Consider the following 24,806-nt stretch of genomic DNA (forward strand, 5'->3'; position numbering starts at 1 on the left):
AAAAAACGAGCCTTTTATTGATGTTACATCCAAAGAAATAGTTTTCCACAATCTTTGGTTTTCTAAGAACTGCACATGTTTCATAATGTCTTCTTCTGTCTTGTTCTAAATGGCATATATTTGCAAACAGTTGATTTCAAAGAGATTTCAAATAGTTTTTTTTACTCTTGGCTTGAAATTATTTTCAGCCAAAATTCAAAATTTTTTGAGTTAATTATATTTAATCTAAAACAACATGTTTAGTTTCTCCTTTTTCTTCTTTAGGTGGTTCTGACCATGCAATAGTCTCTTTAAATCTTTTATCTTGTACTTCTTTTTTGGACTCATCTTATCATTGCACTACTTACTACTACCCTAAAGCTGCATGGGATTTTTTTGTGATGATCCTTGCACTGATGTCTTTTCTCTCTCCACTCTCACTAATAAATGCGTCTCCTACTTAACCTCCTCGATTCAGGCAGGAATGGAAACTTTTCTTCCTTTTCATTAGTTCCATATCAAGCCTCATTTTACTTCATACTTTTCACTTTCTTGTGCAGCTGCTATATTTAATCGTAATCATTTAAAAAAAAAAAACTCTCTTGAGAACAAACAGCTATTTACAATTGCAAGAAATCAATGTATTGTCTGATGCTAAGCTCCGTTATTCTCAGTTCACTAAATATCGCATCTTATCTCAAAAGTTAGGCTCTTAAGGTTTTTTTCAAATTTTCAACACTGTCATTAACAAGGGTAGGTCTAACATTTCATCTCTCATTCACGATGTATAAACTCACTAGATTGCTTCTGCTACATTTGTGGTAACTATACCATTAAAAAGCAACAAAAAAACATCTCCAATTTTGTTGAAAAAGTATATTTTGCCTATTATGGTATATAGTTAGGCAATCAAGATAAGTTTTGGGTTCCACACAAAGGCAATGGTTTCAAGGTAAAAAGCAGTCTTTATGTTATGGAATATCAATGGTTTGGAGGCAGCCCAAAAATCATAGTGATGACTGTTATATTTGTTCTTACAACGTTCAAGGTTTCAATTTGAAAAATAAAAAAGATATTTCTTACCCTAACATTCAATCAGCCATTTGCCCTATTCCTCATGGACCTGGAGTACCAATACCCTCTCCTCCAGATTCTTTGGATAATATTTTAGATGATCACGAGACATTGGCTTAGCAAGGTGATAGTGAAGAAGACTGATTGCTACAATTCTGGTACAACTGATCCCATTCCATTCTCACAATCTGAACTGAACAATTTAGTTAGAGGCCTAGGTCTTCCTAAAGACTTGGCATAAGTTTTAGGATCTAGATTGAAAGATAAAAATGATGGATTCGGGTACATCCTTTTTTTGGAATCGATCAAGGGAAAAGGAATTTTTATCTCTCTTCTGTCAAGAAGGTGACCTGATATTTACTCAGAAGGTGACCTGATAGCTACTCAGACCACAAATGGACACTGTGCCAGGATTTAAAAGTTATTTCAATGCTGCTTAGTCAACAAAGTGGCTATACAAAGTTCCCTTGCTTTCTCTGTGAATGGGACAGTTGAGACAGAAAGCAGCACTACATAAAAAAAGTTTGGCCCTTGAGAAAAACCTTAAAAGTAGGAGTTAAAAACGTTAAGAGAAAAAGCCTTGTGGATCCCAAAAAGGTGTTACTTCCACCACTTCACATTAAGGTGGGGCTGATAAAACAATTTGTTAAGGCATTGCCAAAAGAAGGGGAGACTTTCAAATATCCTAATTTTGTGGACAAAATGGAAACAAAAGAAAAGGCAGCATGGACATCCTTTAAGTTAGTTGTTACCGGTTTCCTAGGAAACAACAAAGATCCAAACTACAAGACCATTGTCACAGACATGCTCGACAACTTTAAGAAGCTGGGCTGTAACATGAGCATTAAAGTTCATTTTCTCCATTTACATCTTGATTACTTCCCTGAAAACCTTGGTGATGTAAGTGAAGAGCAAGGCGAAAAATTTCACCAAGACACCAAGGAAATGGAAAGAAGATATCAGGGAAGATGGAATGTCAACATGATAGCGGACTATGGCTGGATGTTGAAGAGAGATGATCCTGAATGAGTCCACAGCTGGAAAAGCAATAATAGAAGCTTCGACAGAAAGCAGAAACATTATTATAAGGACTTATAAGCTGAAAGAGAAATGTAAGTGTTCTTGAAATATAGTTTAGAAGATGATTTATACATAAAATAAAATTCTATAACAATTGAAAAATGTGAAATATTGGTCGAACTTTGTTATTTTACCCAAAAATAATCCCTTTTTTGTGAGAAAACCTGATGTGATAGAAAAAAATGGATTGCATTTTCGAAATCAGCGCTGAAAAATACATAAAAAACAGCTATCAAATTTCAAACAACTTTTTAAAAATATTTTTTGGCAGATCTGTGTTATGGACAAGACTTAGTAATCTATGATAACTATTTATCAAGACTTACAATTAAAACATTTACTTTTACATTTCATTAACATTTAGTAAAGACTTTAAATCATAACAAAATTTTATTAAGACTGGCATATATAGTTCATCAGCAAGTACAACTGATTTATAGGTAAAATATATTGAAAATTTTAAGGTAAAATTGTCAGGAAGTTTAATAATGATAAGAAATAACTTTTTTTGTTATTTTTTGTTTTGTTTTGAAAATTTTCTCTGATACCAAGAATGCTAATAGAAGAGATCAAAATATTAATTCAAGCAAAAGCCTTTGATATAGCAATAATCCTTGTCTATTTGCTTCCGCCTAATTCACAAGAACCTTTATATAATTACAGTTAATAAATCAGTAATGGAATGAAAGGATCAAAATCTGTAATAAATGTCAGAGAATAATTTATTGGACTCAAGACACTAGAAACTTATTAATTAATGTATTGCTAATAAATAGTAAAACGTTGCTAATAATAAGATTAAATGATAATTGAAAGTGTCAGAGCACCAAACAGAGTCAGAGCAGTGTCAGTCTCCAAAGTATATATATGTAGCTGGCATTTTTCAAAACAACTATAGGTGTCATTTTTCAGTTACCAGAAGCAAGATTCTATTCTTAGCACTCATCAAAAAGTTCAGAGTATTGAAAATAGTTCACAAAAATACTTTTTCAAAACTGCTGAAAAAAGTTATCTAGACCAAAGGATGTAGTAGAGTTAGAATTAACTTTAAGAATGGGAACTAGAGTGATTAGGATTATTAACAAAAGATAAATCAGTTTCTGTAGAGTGCGGTTATTAGACTAAAGAGATGAATTAGAAAAAGAGTTGTCTGCAAGCTTTGCCTAATTATTGTGAGTCTTGACTTGAAACCAACAAAGAGTTTTTAGCAGTGATGAAAGACATCAGTACTACGAAAAAAAAAATATTATGAAAGTAATCCTAATCAGCTTTATATAGCAATATAAGATAAAGGTAAATAAAAGGTGAATTTGAGATAGATGTAGTACAAGATAAAATTTTTAGTGAGATTATAGCATAGTCTTAAGGTAAATAGCAAAGATAAGTAAAAAGCAAAGAGTCTAAAAATCATATCTAAAAATGTAAAAGTCATAATTGTCTATCTGGAAATGAGTTTTAAAAAGATAAAATTTTGAACACTAGTGCACAACATGTTAAGTTGTACTTATTTGTCGAGTTATTTAATGTGATGAGAACCACCAACAACAATATTAACAGGTAAATAATGAGGAAGGGTCAACGTGACCAGAAATAACACCATTAGATATGCAGTTTTGGAAAGAAGCAGAACCTTCAAGAACAAAAATAAAGGTGATTAAGTAAAGTATGCTAAAAGAAAGTATTAAAAAAGTTTTATCACAAAAGAAATATCAGAGGAATCAAACTTGATTTCACAACAAATTAGTGAATTGATATGTAGTACATAACAGGCCTGGCCAAGGTCAAAGTAAGAATTTAAGTGTTTATAAAACACTTAAGATTTTATAATATTAAAAATGAAAAAAAATGGTGAAATAAAAACTCAATTTAAAGTTAGAAAAGCTTGTGGACTTTTTATTTTGCAAACCAACTTGTGAATCAGAATGTATAAAATATTCATATTAAGTGTAAATGTAAAAAAGATGAGAAAGTACCAACTTTAGAGCTTACGATATTTGTAGTGCAGATAGAAGAAGAATTTGTATAAGAATTATTAGAAAAATATTATAAATAGGAATAAAAAACTAAAGCACATTAAATTTTTTATTAAGTTTCTAAAAATTTTATATCTAAAAATCATGAAAGTGACTTACTACAAACATGTCTGATTCTGGGTTTTATTACTAACAACCTTGCTAACATTCTTCTAATTTATTTTAAAATTGACAGAATGGTAGTAGCTTCTAAAAGTTAGACTTTTATATTCATTTTTGATAAAGGTTCTTATGAGGCAGAGTTTTAGTAATTTTTTTTAACTAATTGAATAAAGCCTATATATATATATATATATATATATATATATATATATATATATATATATATATATATATATATATATATATATATATATATATATATATATATATATATATATATATATAAATATATATATATATATAAATATATATATAAATATATATATATATATATATATATATATATATATATATATATATATATATATATATATATATATATATATATTAACAACTTTAAAATGTATTCTACAAAATAGAGTGCTCAATGTTATTTAAAGCACAGAGCAATTATAAATTAGTAGAAAATCACTTAACAAAAATTTTTTTCATTTTTCTGATGAGTCTATTGATAAAACACAATGTAAAATGAAAAAAAATTTTGTTAAGTGATTTTATTTAATTTATTTATATATATATATATATATATATATATATATATATATATATATATATATATATATATATATATATATATGTATATATATATTATATGTGTGTAAATTATGTTGGTGTATTTGACAAATAGAATGGTCAATGTTCTTAAAGAACAGAGCAATAATAAATTAGTAAAAAACACTTATTTAACTTTTTTCTTCAACTTGAAGTTTCACCATTGCTGGATCTTTTACTCTTCCTGATGATCAAGTAATGGTGAAACTTCAAGTTGAAGAAAAAAAGTTAGATAATTGTTTTTTACTAATTTAAATAAAAACAAGCTTACAGTGCATTTAAAACGCCATAGGGTCCTGCCATCTGGCGAATACTTCATAACTATTTATTTAAATGATTGCTTCAGCAGCTCACTTTGTTTTTAAACACATTTTGTGTTATTTTATTAATATTTATCCATTTTTATTGGGTTTTCTCGTGGCGATTGGTGAATTTTCAATTTTTGGCGATTTAGCAGGTATGTTAAAATTTATTTCTAAACTATTGTTTAGTTTAGTAATTGTAATTTAATGACATTTTATGCAGTTTTATAGTATTTTACTTATGGATTTATGTGGAAAGCATGAGATTTTGTTTTTTTTAGCCCATAAAATTGTTTTTTAATATCATGTAACAAAATTGGAATTTTTGGTCAATAAAATTTAAAAATTGTCATATTCTGTAGAAATAACAATTGTATTAACATGATTTATTATGTATTTTATATTTATACTATTGCACTTTTAATATTTATTACTTCTTTTTATTATTTTATATTATTTAAAAATTTTGTTTACATTTTTCAGACATGACTCCGTATAGAAAGTTGACGATGGAACAGAGATGTGAGGTGTTAGCGAAGGTTAAGGAGGGGATATTCGTATCGGAAGGTGGCACAAATAATGAAAATCCACTACCTGACTGTATTTGGAATTGTGAGGAAGCATGCCGCAACCAACTCCGTACGCGATCTTCCCAGGGACGGCCGGTCAGAGAGGATCGGATGTTAGTTCGTATGAGTATGAAAAATCGTCGAATGACATCATCGGGCATCAGGAAACAGCGGCAGTGGACATATTTACAAGCACAGTCAGAAGGAGACTCCTGAAGACCGGTCTACAAGGTTGTGTAGCGGCCAAGAAACCTCTTTTGACTGTTGCCCACAAGAAAGCTTGATTGGATTTTGCGCGACGACATAAGGACTGGGGTGTTGAGGAATGGAAAAGGGTGTTGTGGAGCAATGAAAGCTCATTCCAGATGTTTTGTGGGGCTAAAAGGGCTTATGTAAGAAGGAAAGCCGGGGAAAAGTCCATCCCACAGTGCATTGTTCCAACACTTAAGCACGGGGGAGGTTCCATAATGGTTTGGGGTTGCATGTCCTGGGCAGGGGTTGGCCAGTTGTACAGGTGTGAGGATACCATGAATCAACACCAGTATGTCAGGGTCCTCGACTGTATGCTGTATGCTGCCATCAGCCAATTTGCTTTTTGGCAATGGAAAAGAGTTCCTGTTCCAACAGGACAATGCTCCTTGCCATAAAGCAAGGCTTGTGACTGCATATCTGGAGGATCATGATATACGGGTATTGAACTGGCCAGCCCAGAGTCCAGACGTCAACCCCATAGAGCACCTGTGGAAAATAATGTTTAAACACTTGCAAGGAGCAAACCCTAGCAATAAGGATGCACTTTGGGCCCATTTACATAACATATGGAATGATATTTCACCAGCTACTGTTCAGAACTTGATTAGCTCTATGCCCCGTAGGATTAAGTCTGTCATCAAATCAAGGGGTGGGCAGACAAAGTATTAATAAACTGTGTAATTTTAAATTGTATGAACAGTTGCAATAAAAAAAATAATCCAAATCAATTGATTTCAGTCGTTTTTATTTGTAACGCTACAAGAAAATAGAAAAAAACCTTAAAAATATTACTGTTATAATGACTTTTGCACAGCACTGTATATATATATATATATATATATATATATATATATATATATATATATATATATATATATATATTTATGTATATATATATAAATATACATCTTTGGAAAACTTATTAAGTAGTCTGTTAAATAAAGGAACATTAAATTTTCCTGAGAAAATGTTTTGAGGTTTTTACTACAATTTAATTGCATTTAAAGTAAAAAAATCTTGGATGAAAAATTTAAAAAGTATTTCATTTTTTTTTTTTTTACTTTTTGAATATTGTGATATTTTTTAGTCAATAGAATCTACTCTAATTACCCTGAAAAATGTAGTAATCAGCTGCGACCTTGAGCAATCTCATGCTCAAGATTATTTTTCAAACTAATAAAAAAACTTTTAATTATTACTATAAAAAAAACTATTTGTTTGTCCTCTTTAAAGAAAAATTCAATTTCAAGTGCGGCCGTGGCGCAGTGGTTAGAGCGCATGCTTTAAAAGCAAGAGATCCAGGTTCGAAACGAGCTCTGGACAAATTTTCGCGTCACGGTAAGGAAGGAGGCGTGAACTTCCTGGTTGAATGCACTTCCGCGATGCTCTGTGACAAGACCGTTAGGACTTCTTGGGGCATCTAAAATAAAAATTTAAAAAAAAAAAAAAAAAAAGTGTTCTTTAAAAAAAAATTCAATTTCAAGAAAAATTCAATTTCAAGTGTTTATGGCTTTAATGTTAATAATTAATTCAAATTATTCATAATTGCAACTTTGTTCTCCCACTGATAGACTGCAAGAATTTCCTTAAATAGTTCCAAAAATTTATTTCAATTTTTCCAGTTTTTTTACTTATAAAAATTTTTTTTACATTGCGCAATGTTTTTAGAATTCAAAAAGTGCTTTAGATGATGTAGATCATGGATTTAATGGATGGGTTTAATTAGTTTATAACTAGATTTTAACTCAAAAACTGATAACTTGAAGTTTGTGGCACTATGACATGTAACTCATTGAACATAAAGTGTATTTGTTACAAGTTTTACTTGTCATAAAGTTTTTCTTTATGACAAGTAAAACTTGTTTTCACAAGTAAAAAAAGTTTTACTTGTCATAAAGAAAAACTTATTCTTAATCTAAATATAATGATTGACTGCACGTGCAGAATGCACTTGAATTCTTAAAAAAGACATGTTAAACCTTGAAAGCAATAGTAGCAATAGTTTTTATTTTTTTATTTTTATGTTAATTCACCTCTCTAAAACCGAAAAAGCCACTACAGTCGAGGAGGCTATTTTAGTTGTGGTTACAACCCTTTCTCAACTCTATAACTCCAAAACACAAACATTGACAAACAAGGCCACTGCATCGAGAAACAAGTTCAGCAAATTATTACCAGGGATATGGAGAGGATTGACATTGGAACTTCTTGCTTATGAGGTGAGCACTCTACACTACACTACTACCAGTTACTACATTTATATGATTTTTACTAAGGATGCATTATTACATTTTCATACATTTTTGATACTCAAACTTAATTAAAGAATTTTTCTCAAAGTTGAAAATTTCAAAAACAAACTTGCAAACGAACAACCACTAGTAACTTTGTTTACTAAATTTTATTCACATAAAAGGCAAATATCATTTAGTAATAACGAAATAATACAAAACTTTTGATAGAATGCATTTTCTATACTTGGGCCAAGTCATTAGTAAACATCATTCAATCATTCACTTCGTTTTATTTTATAAAAAATGTCATCTATTAACAAACCCCCATTGAGAGGAAACTTATTGATCATCGTATTCAGTACTTAAATAACAAACAATATAACATACAAGAAATTAAAAAAATGCATTTCCTCTAGGATTGTAAAAGAACCCAATTTACCAGCTGCAGAAACTTACTTTAGACCATCAAAAAGCATTTTCCGATTATAACTTGCCATAGGAATGCTCTCTGAGAATCAAAATTGGGTTAAAAAATAAATATTCTTATAACTAATCACCTTGCTGAAAAGCATTACATAGAAATTTATAGTTTTCAAATGAAGTGGTTCACGAATTTTCCCTACCAGTTAAATATATACTATTATAATAAAAAGCAAAAACTAGCATATATATATACATACACACACACACACACACACACACACACACACACACACACACAAACACACACACACACACACACACACACACACACACACACACACATATATGTATATATACTTGTACATGATAACAATCTACAATATATATTAAGGATCTGCATCTTGAAACAAAAAGTCTTGTTATTCACTTTTTAGCAAGACAAGATGAGACAAAACAAGACTAATTTGCACAAGACTGAATTTGTCTTGTCGTGAAATGTCTTGAATCAATCAAGACCAACTTTATAGACTGACAACTAAAACAAGAAATATCAAGACTTTTCTTGTTATTTTTTTAACAATACTAGAATTGAAATTATTATTATTATTTTTTTCTAGTTTATGCTGTAACTGGCAGAATCACCAGCAAGTGTGAATTGCACACTTTGTCAGTCTTATCAAGTATCAATAAAAGTTTCATAAATATGTGTAATTTGTCACTTATGTATTGTATCATAAGTTTTTTTTAACTCCTTCAAGGATTTTGTGTTGATAGTTCCGATGCATCTTGTAGACCAATAAGTATTGGTCCTGGTTTTAATGAATTACTTGACTTCAGTCTTTTAATAAAAACTTGCTTAACTGTAGAACAAATATCTTCTAAAATTTGGATTACTTTATCTTTGTCTTCTGTAGATTTTTCTTTTTAATTTGGTTTTTGAAACTCCAGCAATCCAAATATATCAACATTATTGAACCTCCTTTCCCACTCTTTCTGTTCATTCATTGTAGCATCTATAACTATTAGTTGTTCTATTGGTGCTTTATTTCTTGACACGATTGATGCCCAGTTATGAATTTCTGGAACACCCTTCGATATAGTTTGTTGATCTCCAATTTTTAGTTTTAAATTATTTATTTCTGAATCTTGAATTTCATTTTTTTTTGTTGCATTTCAACTAATTTTCTGAAATTTTCAATTTCCAACAAAAGCTCTGCTTTAACCACCTCTAGCTGTCCTTTTTGAATATTTGTCATTATTTAATTTATCCCTTGGGATTTGATGCGGTATTGTCATGATATTGTTTGATACGGTTGAATACAGATATAAATTTAAATAACTTCATTTAAGAAAAAAAATACAAAAACTTCCAACAAGTATGTAAACATTATCAGCAAAGTTAAATCTTATATAAAAGTGTTACAATTTAAAATCATTTACCTCAAACTGATGTTATGATTTCATCTTTTGTGAAATAAAATAAAAAATTTAGTCTTGTTATTTAGAGAGTGAATAAAAATACAAGACCAAAATCGGCAATCTTGAAAAGTCTTGTCAAGCCTTTGTATTCTTGAAATGATTACAATGTAACAAGACTGCACAATTATTGATAGATCTTGAAATGTTTCAAGACCGTGTAGGTTTAATCGTGGTATTGGTATAAAAAACAACACTATTAATAGTACTTTAAGTTTTGTGCCATACATGGTAATCACCAGCTATTAACTACATAAAAAAAACTGTAAGTAAAAACCATTTAAAAACAAACTCTTTTACAAAAGGTAGAACGACTTCTGACATAATAAAAGATGTAACTAATTAGTATCTGGTCTTAAAAGAAGACAGTAGAAATTTATTAGAATATCGACACTTAAATAATATTTGGTCTTTTTTATTGAGCAGGTGGTTTTTTTTTTGTGGTACAAAATTATAAATTTCTTGTGAAGGCATAGGTTACAAGTATCAGATGTTGTTTTGATAAGTTTACAGCGCTTTATAATGTTCCAATTTATTGTGTGTTTTATATTTTTTCTTTTAAACTCCAAATCTCCTTAGATAGCTTGGTATCGTTTCTGTATTTCACGGAGTAAAAGACTTTAAATGATTGCGTATCTAAGCTTGAATGGTGTATCGCTGATACCAATATATATTTTTTTTCTTTTTCTTTAGGATTAGGATTTCCATCAATCACAGTTGCTTGATAAACAATATTAATTAATAAAAGTCTTTGTAATACAGTTGCAAGTTCTTGTATTTAAATTTGTATCACTGTGTAAAATCTTGTGGTTATGTGAACTAATTATAGACTTTATGTTTTGTATACAGCTATAACTAACTTTGATTGAATTTTTGCTAAATATTTTGTGAAATTTGGTTTACTGGAAAAAATGATTTACTAGAAAGTGCAGTTCAATTAATACTAATAAACAACAGCCTATTTTTGTTTCCATATTCTGACTATATGGAGGGTTGTACCATTTGACTTTTTGCTTTTGATTTTTGATTTTAGTCAAGGTAACTTGAGGTTAGTATTTCAGTTTACGATTATAGCCACACCTTTTTAAAGCTTCTTTGTATGGTGGGATAACATTATAAAAAACAGATTCATTTACTGGCGTGACAGAAAATTTCAATCAACAGTGAGAGGGTGTCTTTTGAAAATACTAGGTGGGTGGTTTGAATCAGAGAGAACATATTTCAGCTTATTGTTGTATATTACAGTATAGTTTAAAAGAATTGTTATTGAGATCAAATCTCATGTTGAGATAGTTAACTATTTTCATATTGCATTATTAATATTGCATTGGATGGAAATAAGAAGATTGTTACTTTTAAAAATTTTTACAAAATATTTTTTGAATTTCTTTTGCTGTCCATTTTTGTTTTTAAAAATCGCTAGCTTGTCATTATGATATTGACCAAAACCACCTCTATTATAATAATCCGAATGTTGAAATGAAAGAAAAATTCCTATTAACTCACATACTTCAGCAATATTGCAAGTCCTCATTATAATATCAACGAGTCCACCTTTTTTCTTAATCCACACATTTTTATTGCTAAAAAGTAAAGGTTTTCTTGCGCGTCTTGTTAATGTTTTGTATTCAGTATTTATTATTAGATGTTGTTTGGCAGAGTTGATTGTATCGTTAAGCATTTTTTCACTTATTGAAGGATAAAAATCATTGATGGTCTGCTACATTAAATAAAGTTTTGCAGGCTACACTTGTTGGTAGAGCAATATCCAGTTAAAAAAAGACATTCAAAAAGAAACCAAGTTTTGAAAGGAAGTTAATATACTTTGTAAACCAAAGTTATAATTTTAAGAAAAAAATGATAAGAAAAAAACAAGGCAACTACTTATTGCTTAAGGGTGTTATGTATATGTATGTATACAATCTCTTATACTATCTAAGATTGAGTTAAATTTGTATTAATTAAAAACAAATTAAGTACCTAAAAATGTAGAACCAAACAAAACAAAGTTACTTATGTTTCAATGCATCTAGTTGATCATGCTATGATCTGGGTAAAAACTTCATTACTTGCTTCTTCTACATCATATTCATCCAACTGATTGTGCTTGTTACTGCTATCTTTGTGCCTGTGCCTGTTACTGCTATCTTAAGACTAACTTGGATTTTTTTGATAATTTTCTTTGCGATGGTCTTTGGATGTTTTGTCTCATTGCTGAAAATTGCACATTAAACTTTATAATTCTCCAGGATTCAGGCAGGCATGGAAGTTATTTTTTCTTCTTGCTAATTTTAAGTCAAGTCTCACTCTACCTCATGGTTTTCATCTTCTTGTCAAGCATTATTGTTTCTTTGCTATTTTTATATATATATATATATATATATATATATATATATATATATATATATATATATATATATATATATATATATATATATATGTTGCACCACCTTTTGCTTTTATGACTGATTCTAAATGCCTTGTCATGCTTCTTACAAGCTTTGGCATGACGTCAGTACAAATTGAATTCCAAGTTTCACAGAGAACTTCATAGAATTTTTTCTATTTGTTCGTATTGAAGGAGGAAATTTAGATTTTGAAATTGTCCATAAATTTTCAATGGGGTTAAGGGCTGGGCTTTGTGGCGGCCATTTAAGGATGTTAACTTTACTTTTTTTTGAGGAACTGTTGTGACACTTTGCTGGTGTGTTTGGGGTCGTTGTTTTGTCGAAAAAAGAATTAAGGATCTAAATTCAATTCTTTAGCAGATTGAAATAAATTTTTTGAAAGCAAATCAACATCCAATTGTCCTGTCATTATACCTTCAACATTCACCAGTTTTCCCACACCATTTGAAGCATAGCATCCCCAAACCATAATTGAGCCACCTCCATGCTTGAAAGTTTTTTTAAGATTTCTTTCTAAGAGTGCATCACAAGGTCTGTGCCAAACTCTTTATTATTTTTTAAACCCAAATATTTGAAATTTATTCTCATCGGACCATAACACTGAGTTCCAAAATGCCCCACTCTTGTCAATATGCAGTTTTGCAAACATTAAACATTTTTTTGTTTTAATTTATACCACTAATGAGGGGTTTACTTTTCTGAAGACGGTTTATTAAACCACTTGAATTAAGTCTTCTCTGTACAGTTCAACTGGAAACATTTAATTTAAGATTTTCAACAATCTGTTGAGCTTATTGTTGAAATTTTTTTTGCTATCCATGCAATTAGCATACCAGTTCTTGTTGAAGACTTAGCTGGGCGACCACATCTTTTCTGATTTTCAACAGAACCAGTTGTTTCATATTTTATACACATCTTTTTAACACCACTTATTGATATTTGACATTTTTCAGCACATTGCTTGTAGGTTAGGACTTTTTTTCAATCAGAAATGAACTGAGGTCTGATGTCCAATGAATAATTTTGATGATTATTGTGATTGTTATTATATGAACGATTATTATTATTAGTTTTACTTTTTCTAAAAATAAATTCCAAAAAATATAGTTTAAAATGCTTGTTTCTAATAACTTTAACAAAATGCTTTTAATAATAATCATTTTTAATAAATAATTATTGACAAAACATTATATTTCATAACAAAAACTCAAATGTTTATTACTTTTGTCACATTTATTTTAGGCAAAAAAATTGTAAGATAGCTAATTTCATTTAATAGAAATACTTTTGCAATGTGTGAAAAAGAGTTATAAATATATTTGTTCTTCTTTGGAACCAAATTTCAAAAAACACATAAATTTATTGCAGTTATGTAGATCCTGACGTAAATAATTGTGTTTTTATTGTTTGATTTTCGATTTTATCATCAATGTTACTTAATTTTGTTCAAGACTATATATATAAATATATATAAATAATATATATATATATATATATATATTATATATATATATATATATATATATATATATATATATATATATATATCTATATATATATATCTATATATATATATCTATATATATTTATATATATATCTATCTATATATATACATATATATATATATATATATATATATATATATATATATATATATATATATATATATATATATATATATATATATATATATGTATACATATATATATGTATATATATATATATAAATGTATATATATATATATATCTATATAATATATATATATATATATATATATATATATATATATATATATATATATATATATATATAAAACTATCCTGAGAACCTATATATTTTATGATTGCAAGCAAGTTGATGCAAAATGTTATTGTCTGGTGTTATCCATTACTATCAGATTACAAATCTGCATTTTATCTTAAAGGTCATTAACATTGTCATTAACAAAAGTGTAATATTCTATCTCTCATAATCTGATCTTATAACTTCTTTTAGGTGTAAGGACACTAAAATTCTTAAATGATAAATAAATGACTTTTAATAGATGTCAATTAAGAATTTTGAATTAATTTTTTTCAGTAAGATTAATGTAGCGGATGTATGTGCTTTATCAGTTATAACGTAATATATTTGTTATTTTAAAAATAATTTTAATAACTCAATAACTGGTGTAATAATTACACTGCTAATTAATTTATACTCACAAATTATTTAAAATTATTATGTTAATTCACTTTTTATTTAAACATTGTAAAGAACTAGTTTTTAAATCAAATACCTACTTGGTAATCTTTTAAACCAGCAATGCTAAAATTATTTTGTTCAGTATAGGTATTTTCATCATACAGAAAAGTTATTTTTGATGCACCTGCATCTTCTCCATTCTGTATTATCTCCTAAAATGAGTTTATATTAAATAGCTATTATATAGTTTATGATAAAACTGTTATTAATAAGTGCCTTATAACTTTTAATAACAATTTGTTATATATAATAACTGTTATCATTAAGTAAACACTAAAATTATTAATTTCTTTTTATACTTTTTATGTATTATACTTCTTTATATTTCTTATTTTTATATTTTTTATTATACTTCTTTATATTTATTATTATATTTCTATTAACAAAATATTTATGTTATATCAGTATAGATATGCAGTAGATAGTTGTTGTTATCAGGAAAAACAAGAAGTAAAATAAATTAAGTTTGAGTAAATAGTCATAAGAAATATTATTTTTATGGATATATTTAAAAATCAACCAATAATTTTTTTTTAAGGAAAATGTTTAAAATAAAAAAATAAATAAAACAAGCTTTGTTAACAAGCTTCATAAAAAAGCAAACAAACAACTAAAGTTATGGTTCTTGTGTTGCTTGATCACATAAATGTCAAAAACAGTTCATTTGTATTTGGTTAGAAAGACAGAGAAGAAACTGCTAATAACATTTAAAGCATTTATTTAAACATTTAAAGAATTTGAAGATTAAATTTGAATAAGATGAATAAAATAAAATATAAACATGGATTTAAAGATGTAGATTGGAAGAAGGTGAAAAACAAAATCTGATGTAGCAATTATTATTTAGTAGATTTGATTGAATAGACATAATGAATTATAAAAAATTGATCAGTTAAATAAATTGAGTTAAAAAAAAAAAAAAAAAGAGAACTGTATACAAACAGTTAATATTGATAACTCAAATAAACAAATATTGTTCAATTCAATTTTTAGCATTTTTTAAATAACAAAATAAAGACAAATTACTTTGAATATTTGAGCATCACATGGATACTTTCTCAATATGTCTCGTATGTCCTCCACCAAAGTGCGTCGAGTAAACTTGCCTTAAGTTTAATAAAAAATAAATAAATGCAATAAATCAAAATCAATGATCAAAATCTATGAATTAAATTTATATACAATTTTTCTTACTTAAAGTTCATCAGTAATATATATATATATATATATATATATATATATATATATATATATATATATATATATATATATGTATATATATATATATATTTACTTGCATTTATATATACATAGCGAAAAAGATTTTATATTTATGTTACGGATTGTAACATAAACAAGATTTGTAATGTTATGTGCAAAATGTCCGTTATTTTTACATAATATAGATGTAACATATAACGTGCGTAGTACGCTATGTGATAGGTATGTAATATTACATGTTAGTAACACATTACAATATGTAACATTGACAGACATAAAAAATTACAATATGTAACATTATGACTTAATGAGACATGATAACTTTCTAATTTAAAGTTTTTTTTAATTAGATATCTTTATATGATATATATATATATATATATATATATATATATATATATATATATATATATATATATATATATATATATATATATATATATATATGTATATATATGTGTATATATATATATATATTATATATATATATATATATATATATATATATATATATATATATATATATATATATATATTTAATGCTATACTTAATGAACATCAGAAAAAGTCAAGTTAGAAGCTTAAATTTGGAAAGCTTAAAGAAAACAGAGATTTGTACTAGATGTTAAATGTGCAAATTGTAATTCTAACTTATTTTAACTAAATTGTGATTTTAACTAATAAATGTATTTGGCTAATAAATATTATAGCATAAGAATAGTTGACATTTTATATACATTTTTGGTTGTGAGTTTATAAAAACTCGGGAAGTTTTACACTTGTATTATTTACCAAGTAAAAGGTAATGTAACAACAAAATATAGATGTAAGACAAAATCCTCTCAAAAATCTAATCTCAAAATCTCAAAGATTTTTTTTAATGTTATGTTACGCCAAATTAAAAAAATAAGCAATTGAAATTTTACTTTTTGTTACAAATTTTTAACAAAAAAAAAATTTAAAGAAACTAATTGAGACAAATCTATTTTACAGTTAATACAAATAATGATAACTAGCAATAGGCATTATTAAAAAAAAAAAAAAGTTAATTACAAATGTATCAACAAATGCATAATTGAATACTGTTAATAATTAATGAGTTGTGTCATATAACAAAATTGTTTTAATAACAATATTATTTATTAAAAATATTGTAAATGCATTAATATGTTTCTCAAGAATATTGTAAAGCTATCTTATTATTTGTTTTATAACCTTTAAAAGTATAATGGAGTTACTACACAACATAAAATATTTATGAATTGAAACGTTATTAAAACATATCACAAATATATGTTTTTTTGTGCTACAGGGGTGCACAGGTTATTGCAGAAAAAAATAAATTTGAACATGTTAAAAACCATTTGAGTTATGTAACTGAAAATTTGATTACAGGAAAATAAAACAAGTCTACATAAAATGTTCAATTTTGTTCAATATAGCCAATAATTCCTCTGGAATATACTACAGCCTTCAGACGCACAGATATTTCATTGCAGCTTTGATGTCTGGACACAAATTCGTCCATATCTTTGTTACTTCTGCTTTGAGAGATGTCAATTTTGGATGTGTTTTGAGGGTCTTCTTTTACTCCATGAAGCTTAAAATGGCAATGTCAATGGGGTTTATATCTGGGCTAGATAAGAACATTAGGTGCCAAGACCACAAGTGAGGTCCAAGGCCCAAGACAACAATGTAGCTTTTATAAAGTCAACATAAGTTGTTTGGTTCATCTTGACACCTCGGAGAACAAAGACAAGTGGAGTTTTGGAGCCATCTAAACAAACCCCACCCCGTACCATTACTCCTATAGGGTGCTATTTTCTTGGCATAGTTCAAATTTTTAATGGAACTGTTCTTCTAGACTTCTTTAGAACTCTGTTGTTGTACCTGTGGGGTTAAGGCTTGATTGTGAAGATTTTTTTACTGTAAACAACTAGAACACTTGGGTAGGTTTTGAACCATTCTAGAGGCTGCTTTGCTCTTTTTTATTGTTTAGCTCTTGCTGCCTCACTAAAAAATTATCTTTACAAAGCTTTTCATACCTAAGTCTTCATGAATGACTTGTTGTAGTATTCTCCTTGACACACAAGCCTCTCTAGCTAAGCTAGATATTGTTTGATTTGGATTTATGTCGCACTTTGCAGCCAACAAAATTTTACTCTTACAAATCTTCTTGGGCAGAATTTTGTTTTTACAAACCTTCTTTGGTCTGTCTGCTTCAGTTTACCATTTCCATCATTTTCTAGATCCTTGATGAGCCAGTAAATATTTGAAATTTGAAAAAGCCCTTTCACTGTTTTGCAAATTTTGCTTTTCTTTCCACATGCCATCACGAGTGAAAAAACAAGTTTTCTTACTTTTTTTTTCCAGGTTAATTCAAATTATTTTTTTTTTTACTGTTTAATAAAAAAAAAAAAACAATTATTTTTCCAAAATTTGCAGACATTTCGAGTGCAAAGTTCAAATTGTTATTTTTTCTGCGATAATCTGTGCACCCTGGTCCCCTGTATATTACGTCTTAATTTTTATATTTTTTCAAAGTGTAATCAGAGGTGTAAAAAGTAACAAAATTATATACTTAAGTAAAAGTACTTTTACTATAGTGAAATATTACTCATGTACAAGTAAACGTTACTGGTCAAAAAGTTTACCTAAGAAAAAGTAAAAAGTAGTTTTTAATTTTATCAAAAATGTACTTAAAGTAAATGTAACTACGTTACTTTTTTAACAGCTACTCCCAGGCAACAGACCTGTTGAATAAAAAACATATATAACATAAGCTATTCTTTTCTGTATATATCTACAATTATTATATTTAAGTAATATTTTTAGGTGTGTGTGTTTTTAATATAAATAACACAAAATTAAAGTTTGTTATTATTTAACACTTAATTTATCAGATCAGGCTTTTTTGTGTGTGTGTGTGTGTACAACAACATAAAATTGAGAAATTTCTCATTAGGTTTTGCAAATGTATGCACACTGTGGATGTATGTAAAAAATGCCTTGAATGAATTTTTTTTTCTTACAACAAGGAGCATCTAAATAGGAACGTCTTCAAAGTAAAGCCAATAATTATGTAACTAGGATACATAAATAATTAAAAATAACAAGTGAGTTTTTATGTTTTTTTATAATACTTAGTATACAATGCAAACATAGTAAATCTTCATTTTGAATTTTTTTTTTAAACTCTAAAAGAAAGATTCAAATTTAAAACTTAAGCGAGGCACATTTTTAATGTTTATGTAACTTCACTTAAAACATCACTGAAAAATGTATGGAAAAATTTTATAAAACAGGTAATAATTTTTATCAACTAAAAAAATTAATTCATACCTTCTGTGAAATTGATTATGCAATAAATTTTTTCACTATATATATATATATATATATATATATATATATATATATATATATATATATATATATATATATATATATATATATATATATATATATATATATATATATATATATATATATACATATATATATAACGGGTGGCCCAAGATAAATGGCATTGGTAGTATTTTTATTATAACTTTGTTATTTTTTCAGCTAGAACAGTGACATTTTTTTAAAAAGATTTATTATTAAATTCTCTCTAAATCTGTCTTGATCGCTTTGTTTTATGGTTTTTAATTTTATTTGTAGATAATGAAATCTAAAGATTTGCAAAAGCTTGTACTTCTAAATACCAAAATGGTGATGGTCCATCAAAAATATTTGCTGATATTAAGGGTGTCATTGGGTTTCGTACAATAAATCGGTGGTGTCAAATGATAAGAGAGATGGGCTCTTGAGTTGAAACGCCCATCAGGTGGTCCAAGATCAGTTCGAACAAATGCAAACATTCAAAAAATCAGAAATCGTCTGAAACATAAAAAGAGGATTTCATCTCGAAAATTAGCTAATGAACTCAATATCTCCAGAACCAGTGTTCAAAGTATACTTCAAAAGCATCTCAATTTGCAGGCGTACAAACACAGAGTTAAACCACTGCTTACAAATGGTCAAAAAGTCAAAAGAATTAAATTTGATAATTAGCTTAGAAACCATTTTCGTAAAGAACAAACACTGAAAATTCTGTTTTCAGATGTAAAATTTTTTGATTTAAATGGTATGTACAATGCCCAAAATGATTGGATATGGTCCACTAATCGTAATGAAGCTGATAAAAATGGTGGTATTAAATAGAAACAAAAATTCCCTCAAAAGGTAATGGTTTGGTTGGGAGCTTGTTCAAAAGGTGATACACCACTGGTTATTTCGGACAAAGATACAGTAAATCATGACTGGTATATAAAAAAAAGTGTTGCCAGTGGCCTTGAAATATGGAAACGAGATGTTTGGTAATGATTGGACATTTCAACAAGATGGAGCAATCTTACATACGCATCATTTATTCCCCCGATCTCAATTCTTTAGATTACTCAATATGGGATAATCTTGTTCACCAAATGAAATGGAATAAAATTAAATCAAAATTAACATTAATTCAAGAACTTAAACGAGCTGTAAAAAACATTAGAGTAAATTTAGCTTTAGAAACTTGTACTAGTTGGACCAATCGCTTATATCGTATGTCAAAAAATAATCGAGACTATTTACATTAAATAAATTATGTCATTTTGTAGAGAATTTAATAATAAATCTTTTTAAAAAAAATTCACTTTTCTAGCTTAAAAAATAACAAAGTTATAATAAAAATACTACCTATGCCATTTATCTTGGGCCACCCGTTATATATACAGTGCAGTGCAAATTTATATCCTCACCAAAAATTCAAGATCTCACAAATAATTAAATAATTATAGTTAAATTATTTAATCATCTAATATCTTACTTGATTAATATTTGATTTTGTAATAGTCTGGTTTTATTTTGTTAATTGACTTAAAAATTTTAGAAAAATGATGGCACAAAATTATAACCTCATTTCAATTTTACTCTACAAAATTCCATAATGTTTTGTATTGCAATTTGAATTTATTAATAATACTTTCTTTTATTGCTGCCATTCTGAATAACTTCAAATATTTGATTTAGCACACTTTCCGAATGTTTTCAAAGACCTGCAAGAGATATGTTTATCCAAACATGTGCAATTGCCTTTTTCAATTCATCGACATTCGAATATTGTTTCCTTTCTGCATAAACACGTCTTGCTAAGATGTGTCATACATTTTTGATGAGATTTAAATCAGGTGAAAACGCTGGCCATTCTAATAATTGAATTTTCTTTCTGATAAACCATGATATATTTGACTTTGCTCAATGAACTGGAGCATTATCTTGTTGGAAAATAAAATTGGTGTTACCAAATTTTGCGAAATATCATTCAAATGACCATTTAACAAATTTCTATACCCTTCAGCAATTAATTTAGTAGTAATAAAGCCAATCAGAGTTTTTCCAAAATAACTGAACGCACCCCAACTCATTACTCCTCCACCTCCCACAGCCCTTCTTTTTGAAATTGTTTACTCTTTTCTAATGTCATGTCAGAAGTAATTGAAGGCATCTGGACCATCAAAATTGAATTTTTTTTCATCAGACCATACAACTTTTTGCCATTCTTTTTCCGAATTCATGTAGTTCTTGGCCCATTAAAAACGAATGTGTTTGTGCGCTTTAATTAGTACTGGAGATGTGCATTTTTTTGCGTATCTAAGAACGCCTTACTTGTTAATTGCACAATTAACTGTCTATATTGAATATTTCAATCCCAAATCAGCGCATATTTGTTTCGCAGAAATTGTACGGTTACAAGGGGCATACACAACTCGTCGCTGTTGGCAAGCTATAAGTATAGGTTTTCTACTACTTCAATGCTTCATGCAATAATTTGTTGGATCATTTACAAAATTATTAATCAAACATGGTGAGCATCTCAGTTTGCAAGCAATTGCCCAGTTTGATAAGTGCAATGATCTAAAGGCTTTGAGTGTAATTCCCCTTTGCATTTGTTAGAATGTACTTTATAAATTTAAAATGTAATAAGTTTAATTTTAAAATGGAATTTACTACTATTTTTGATCGCTTTTGATGCAATTTAGATAACAAGGTTATAATTGTGCACCACAGTTTTAAACAGTTTTATAATTTGAGTTAATTAGAATATAAATAAATTCATGTAAATAATTTTGTTTATTTCAAAAAGTGATCTATAAACAGAATTTGATCAAAACAGGTGAGGTTATAATTCTGCACGCCACTGTATATACATATATATGGGCCATTCCATTTTTAACTTATGTTACATGCATAACAACCTTATCAAATATTTGCCTATTTGAACTGTAAACTAAATTTTTAGCTATTTTGTATGAAAACTGTTTGTCTAAAGAATAAAATAAGCCAACAAGTTTTGAGTCTGTCACAAAGAGAGTGAACTTATTACTGAAAGTGACACTTAACTTACATTACGCAGAAAACAAGGTAAAAAAATTGCCTTGTTTTCTGAGTTTACTTTAACTGTTAGCTCAGATTTCTGTAAAGCGGTTTGTATGAAAGTTATCAAATCTATAGCAGTTTTTCCCACAAGACCAAGAGCAACTTTAAAAAATTAGTTTAGTATGACAACTTTATTAAAACTTGTTAAGTCATTTAAATAAGAAAATCTTTAAGTTTGTCAAATATTTTAATTACACTACTTATATTTATGCATATTGCCTTATTTTCATCAGATTGAAATTTTCAAAATTTTGCAATGTATTTATATATAAATCTTTAAAAATATTTTTGACATAAAAACTGCTATCACAGTTTAAAAGTTAGAGATGGTGTAGGTATATGTGGTTGTTTGGAACAGGATGGAGTTAAAATAAACTGACTAATGTGTATAAAGCCAGGTGAATAAAAATAAGCAATAGCTTATACTCAGTAATTGGTCAGCTTTACGTGAATAAAAACCTTAGTAGTTTTGCTCAAATTTGTATTCACGTAAAGTTAAGCAATTTACTCAGTAATTGTTTAGCTTTACGTGATTAAAAACTTAGCTGAAATCGCTAAAGCTTTCATTCACGTAAAGCTGACGTAATGTGCTTTAAGTAAGCACTGTTATTCAAAACGCTAAATGTAAAAAGGTAACATTTAATAATCTTTCACATAGATTATTAAAAAACTTAAAATTTCAAACTAAATTTTAGAAAGAAAAAAAAACTTTATTATGTTTTTGTTAACTTATATTACATGAAAGTTGCAAAAGCTCTTTTGTTTTATTCTTGAAATACATACTTTTTATAAAGTATAAAATCTGACCAACAACGATTTGAACATGTTAACTCCATTTTCGTGCTAAATAATTTCAGAGTATGTATATAAATTCATGGTCAAACTAACATTTTACAATGATTATACTTTTATGCAACAATAAGAAAAAGTGTAACCTTTGGATGCATAAAAACAACATATATATGGCATAAATTAATTTTAGTACTAAAGGTATTTTTTAAAATAACTTTCATGTGCTTGCATCAATATTCATTTGCTAAAAGTTAACAAAAAATAAAATAAAATTTGAGTACTATTTCATTTTTAATAACTTATTTAATATAATTATAATATAAATAAACCTATTAGAAGGAAAAAAAAATCTATTAATAATAAGTTCATTTTTTAATTCATATTTTTTTTAAAATTTATGAAAAATAACTAATAGTCTCTTCTTTTATTGGTTAATCAAAAAAAAAATAAAATATTATAACGCAAGAAATTTAACTTAAAATACTTTTGCTAATTCGCCAATCAAATCTTTTATATATATATATATATATATATATATATATATATATATATATATATATATATATATATATATATATATATATATATATATATATATATATATATATATTTGAATGTAGACAAAGTGTAAGAGAGCATGTAAATTATTATTTTATAAACATCAATAAATATAAATTTCTCTCGACACTAAATTTATTTTTTAAAAGAATTTTTTGTGACCAGCGTTTGGTCAGAAATTTTGGATTGTTGTGACCAGTGTCTTCAGCTTAAAAGTTTCTTGTTTGTTTTTGTTTATATCTTATTTTTAAAACGACAGTTCTATTTTATGTCAATGAGATGGTTTCGTCTTTTTCTGACATAAGGGCGCCAGAAATGGTGACTTTTTATGGAACAATGAAAGACATGAACTTGAAAAATCAGGTCCTACAGGTCTTTCATTTACGGTAGTTTTAGCTGAATCTTTTCTTCAACATCTTGAAAAAAGAGCACTTAATACAGCGCTCAAAACCAACCCACGTATTAAAGTTATTTTATAGATACTTAGATGACAATCATGCTAGAGTCCCTAACCTTGCACAGGCTGATCAATTTAAGACAATGCTTAATCAACAGCATCCAAAAATACAATACACTATCGAATTTGAAAATGATAAAAAAAACACTAAATTTTCTAGACATGTGTATAATAAATAACAAAAATGTGAATCGGTAAATATGAATTTAAAATACAAAGAAAAAAATGCAATTACTAACACTTAAGTTCAGGCAACATGAAACCATGACCCACAAATTTTAAATGGAATATTCAAGGATTTTGTACATAGAGCATTTAATGTATGTAGTCAGAAACATATAGAAAATAAACTGAAACTCCTTATTTAAGTATTTGTCAAAAATGGCTACAAACAGTCCAATCTCATAAAAATCATAAAAGAAATAAAACGAAAGTACAAAAAATCTCTTGTGGCTACTAAAAACATTGACAACATCACCAGGACGTATCCAACAATTTCATTACTTTGGGTACCAATATTGTCTCC

General features: G+C 27.5%; 1 protein-coding gene across 1 annotated transcript in view; it reads right to left on the reverse strand.

Annotated features, from left to right (window-relative positions):
- The window catches only part of LOC136091180 (sacsin-like), a 101,455-nt gene that overhangs the window by 66,048 nt on the left and 10,601 nt on the right, over nucleotides 1-24,806 (reverse strand). The window contains exons 3-4 of the mRNA XM_065818185.1: nucleotides 15,817-15,896; nucleotides 14,829-14,942 (exon numbers count right to left, since the gene is read on the reverse strand). Coding sequence (XP_065674257.1) covers nucleotides 14,829-14,942; nucleotides 15,817-15,896 — 194 coding nt within the window. The remainder of the gene's footprint in view (nucleotides 1-14,828; nucleotides 14,943-15,816; nucleotides 15,897-24,806) is intronic.

The sequence above is a fragment of the Hydra vulgaris genome, chromosome 14, assembly GCF_038396675.1.
Source record: "Hydra vulgaris chromosome 14, alternate assembly HydraT2T_AEP".
Lineage (NCBI taxonomy): Eukaryota > Metazoa > Cnidaria > Hydrozoa > Anthoathecata > Hydridae > Hydra > Hydra vulgaris.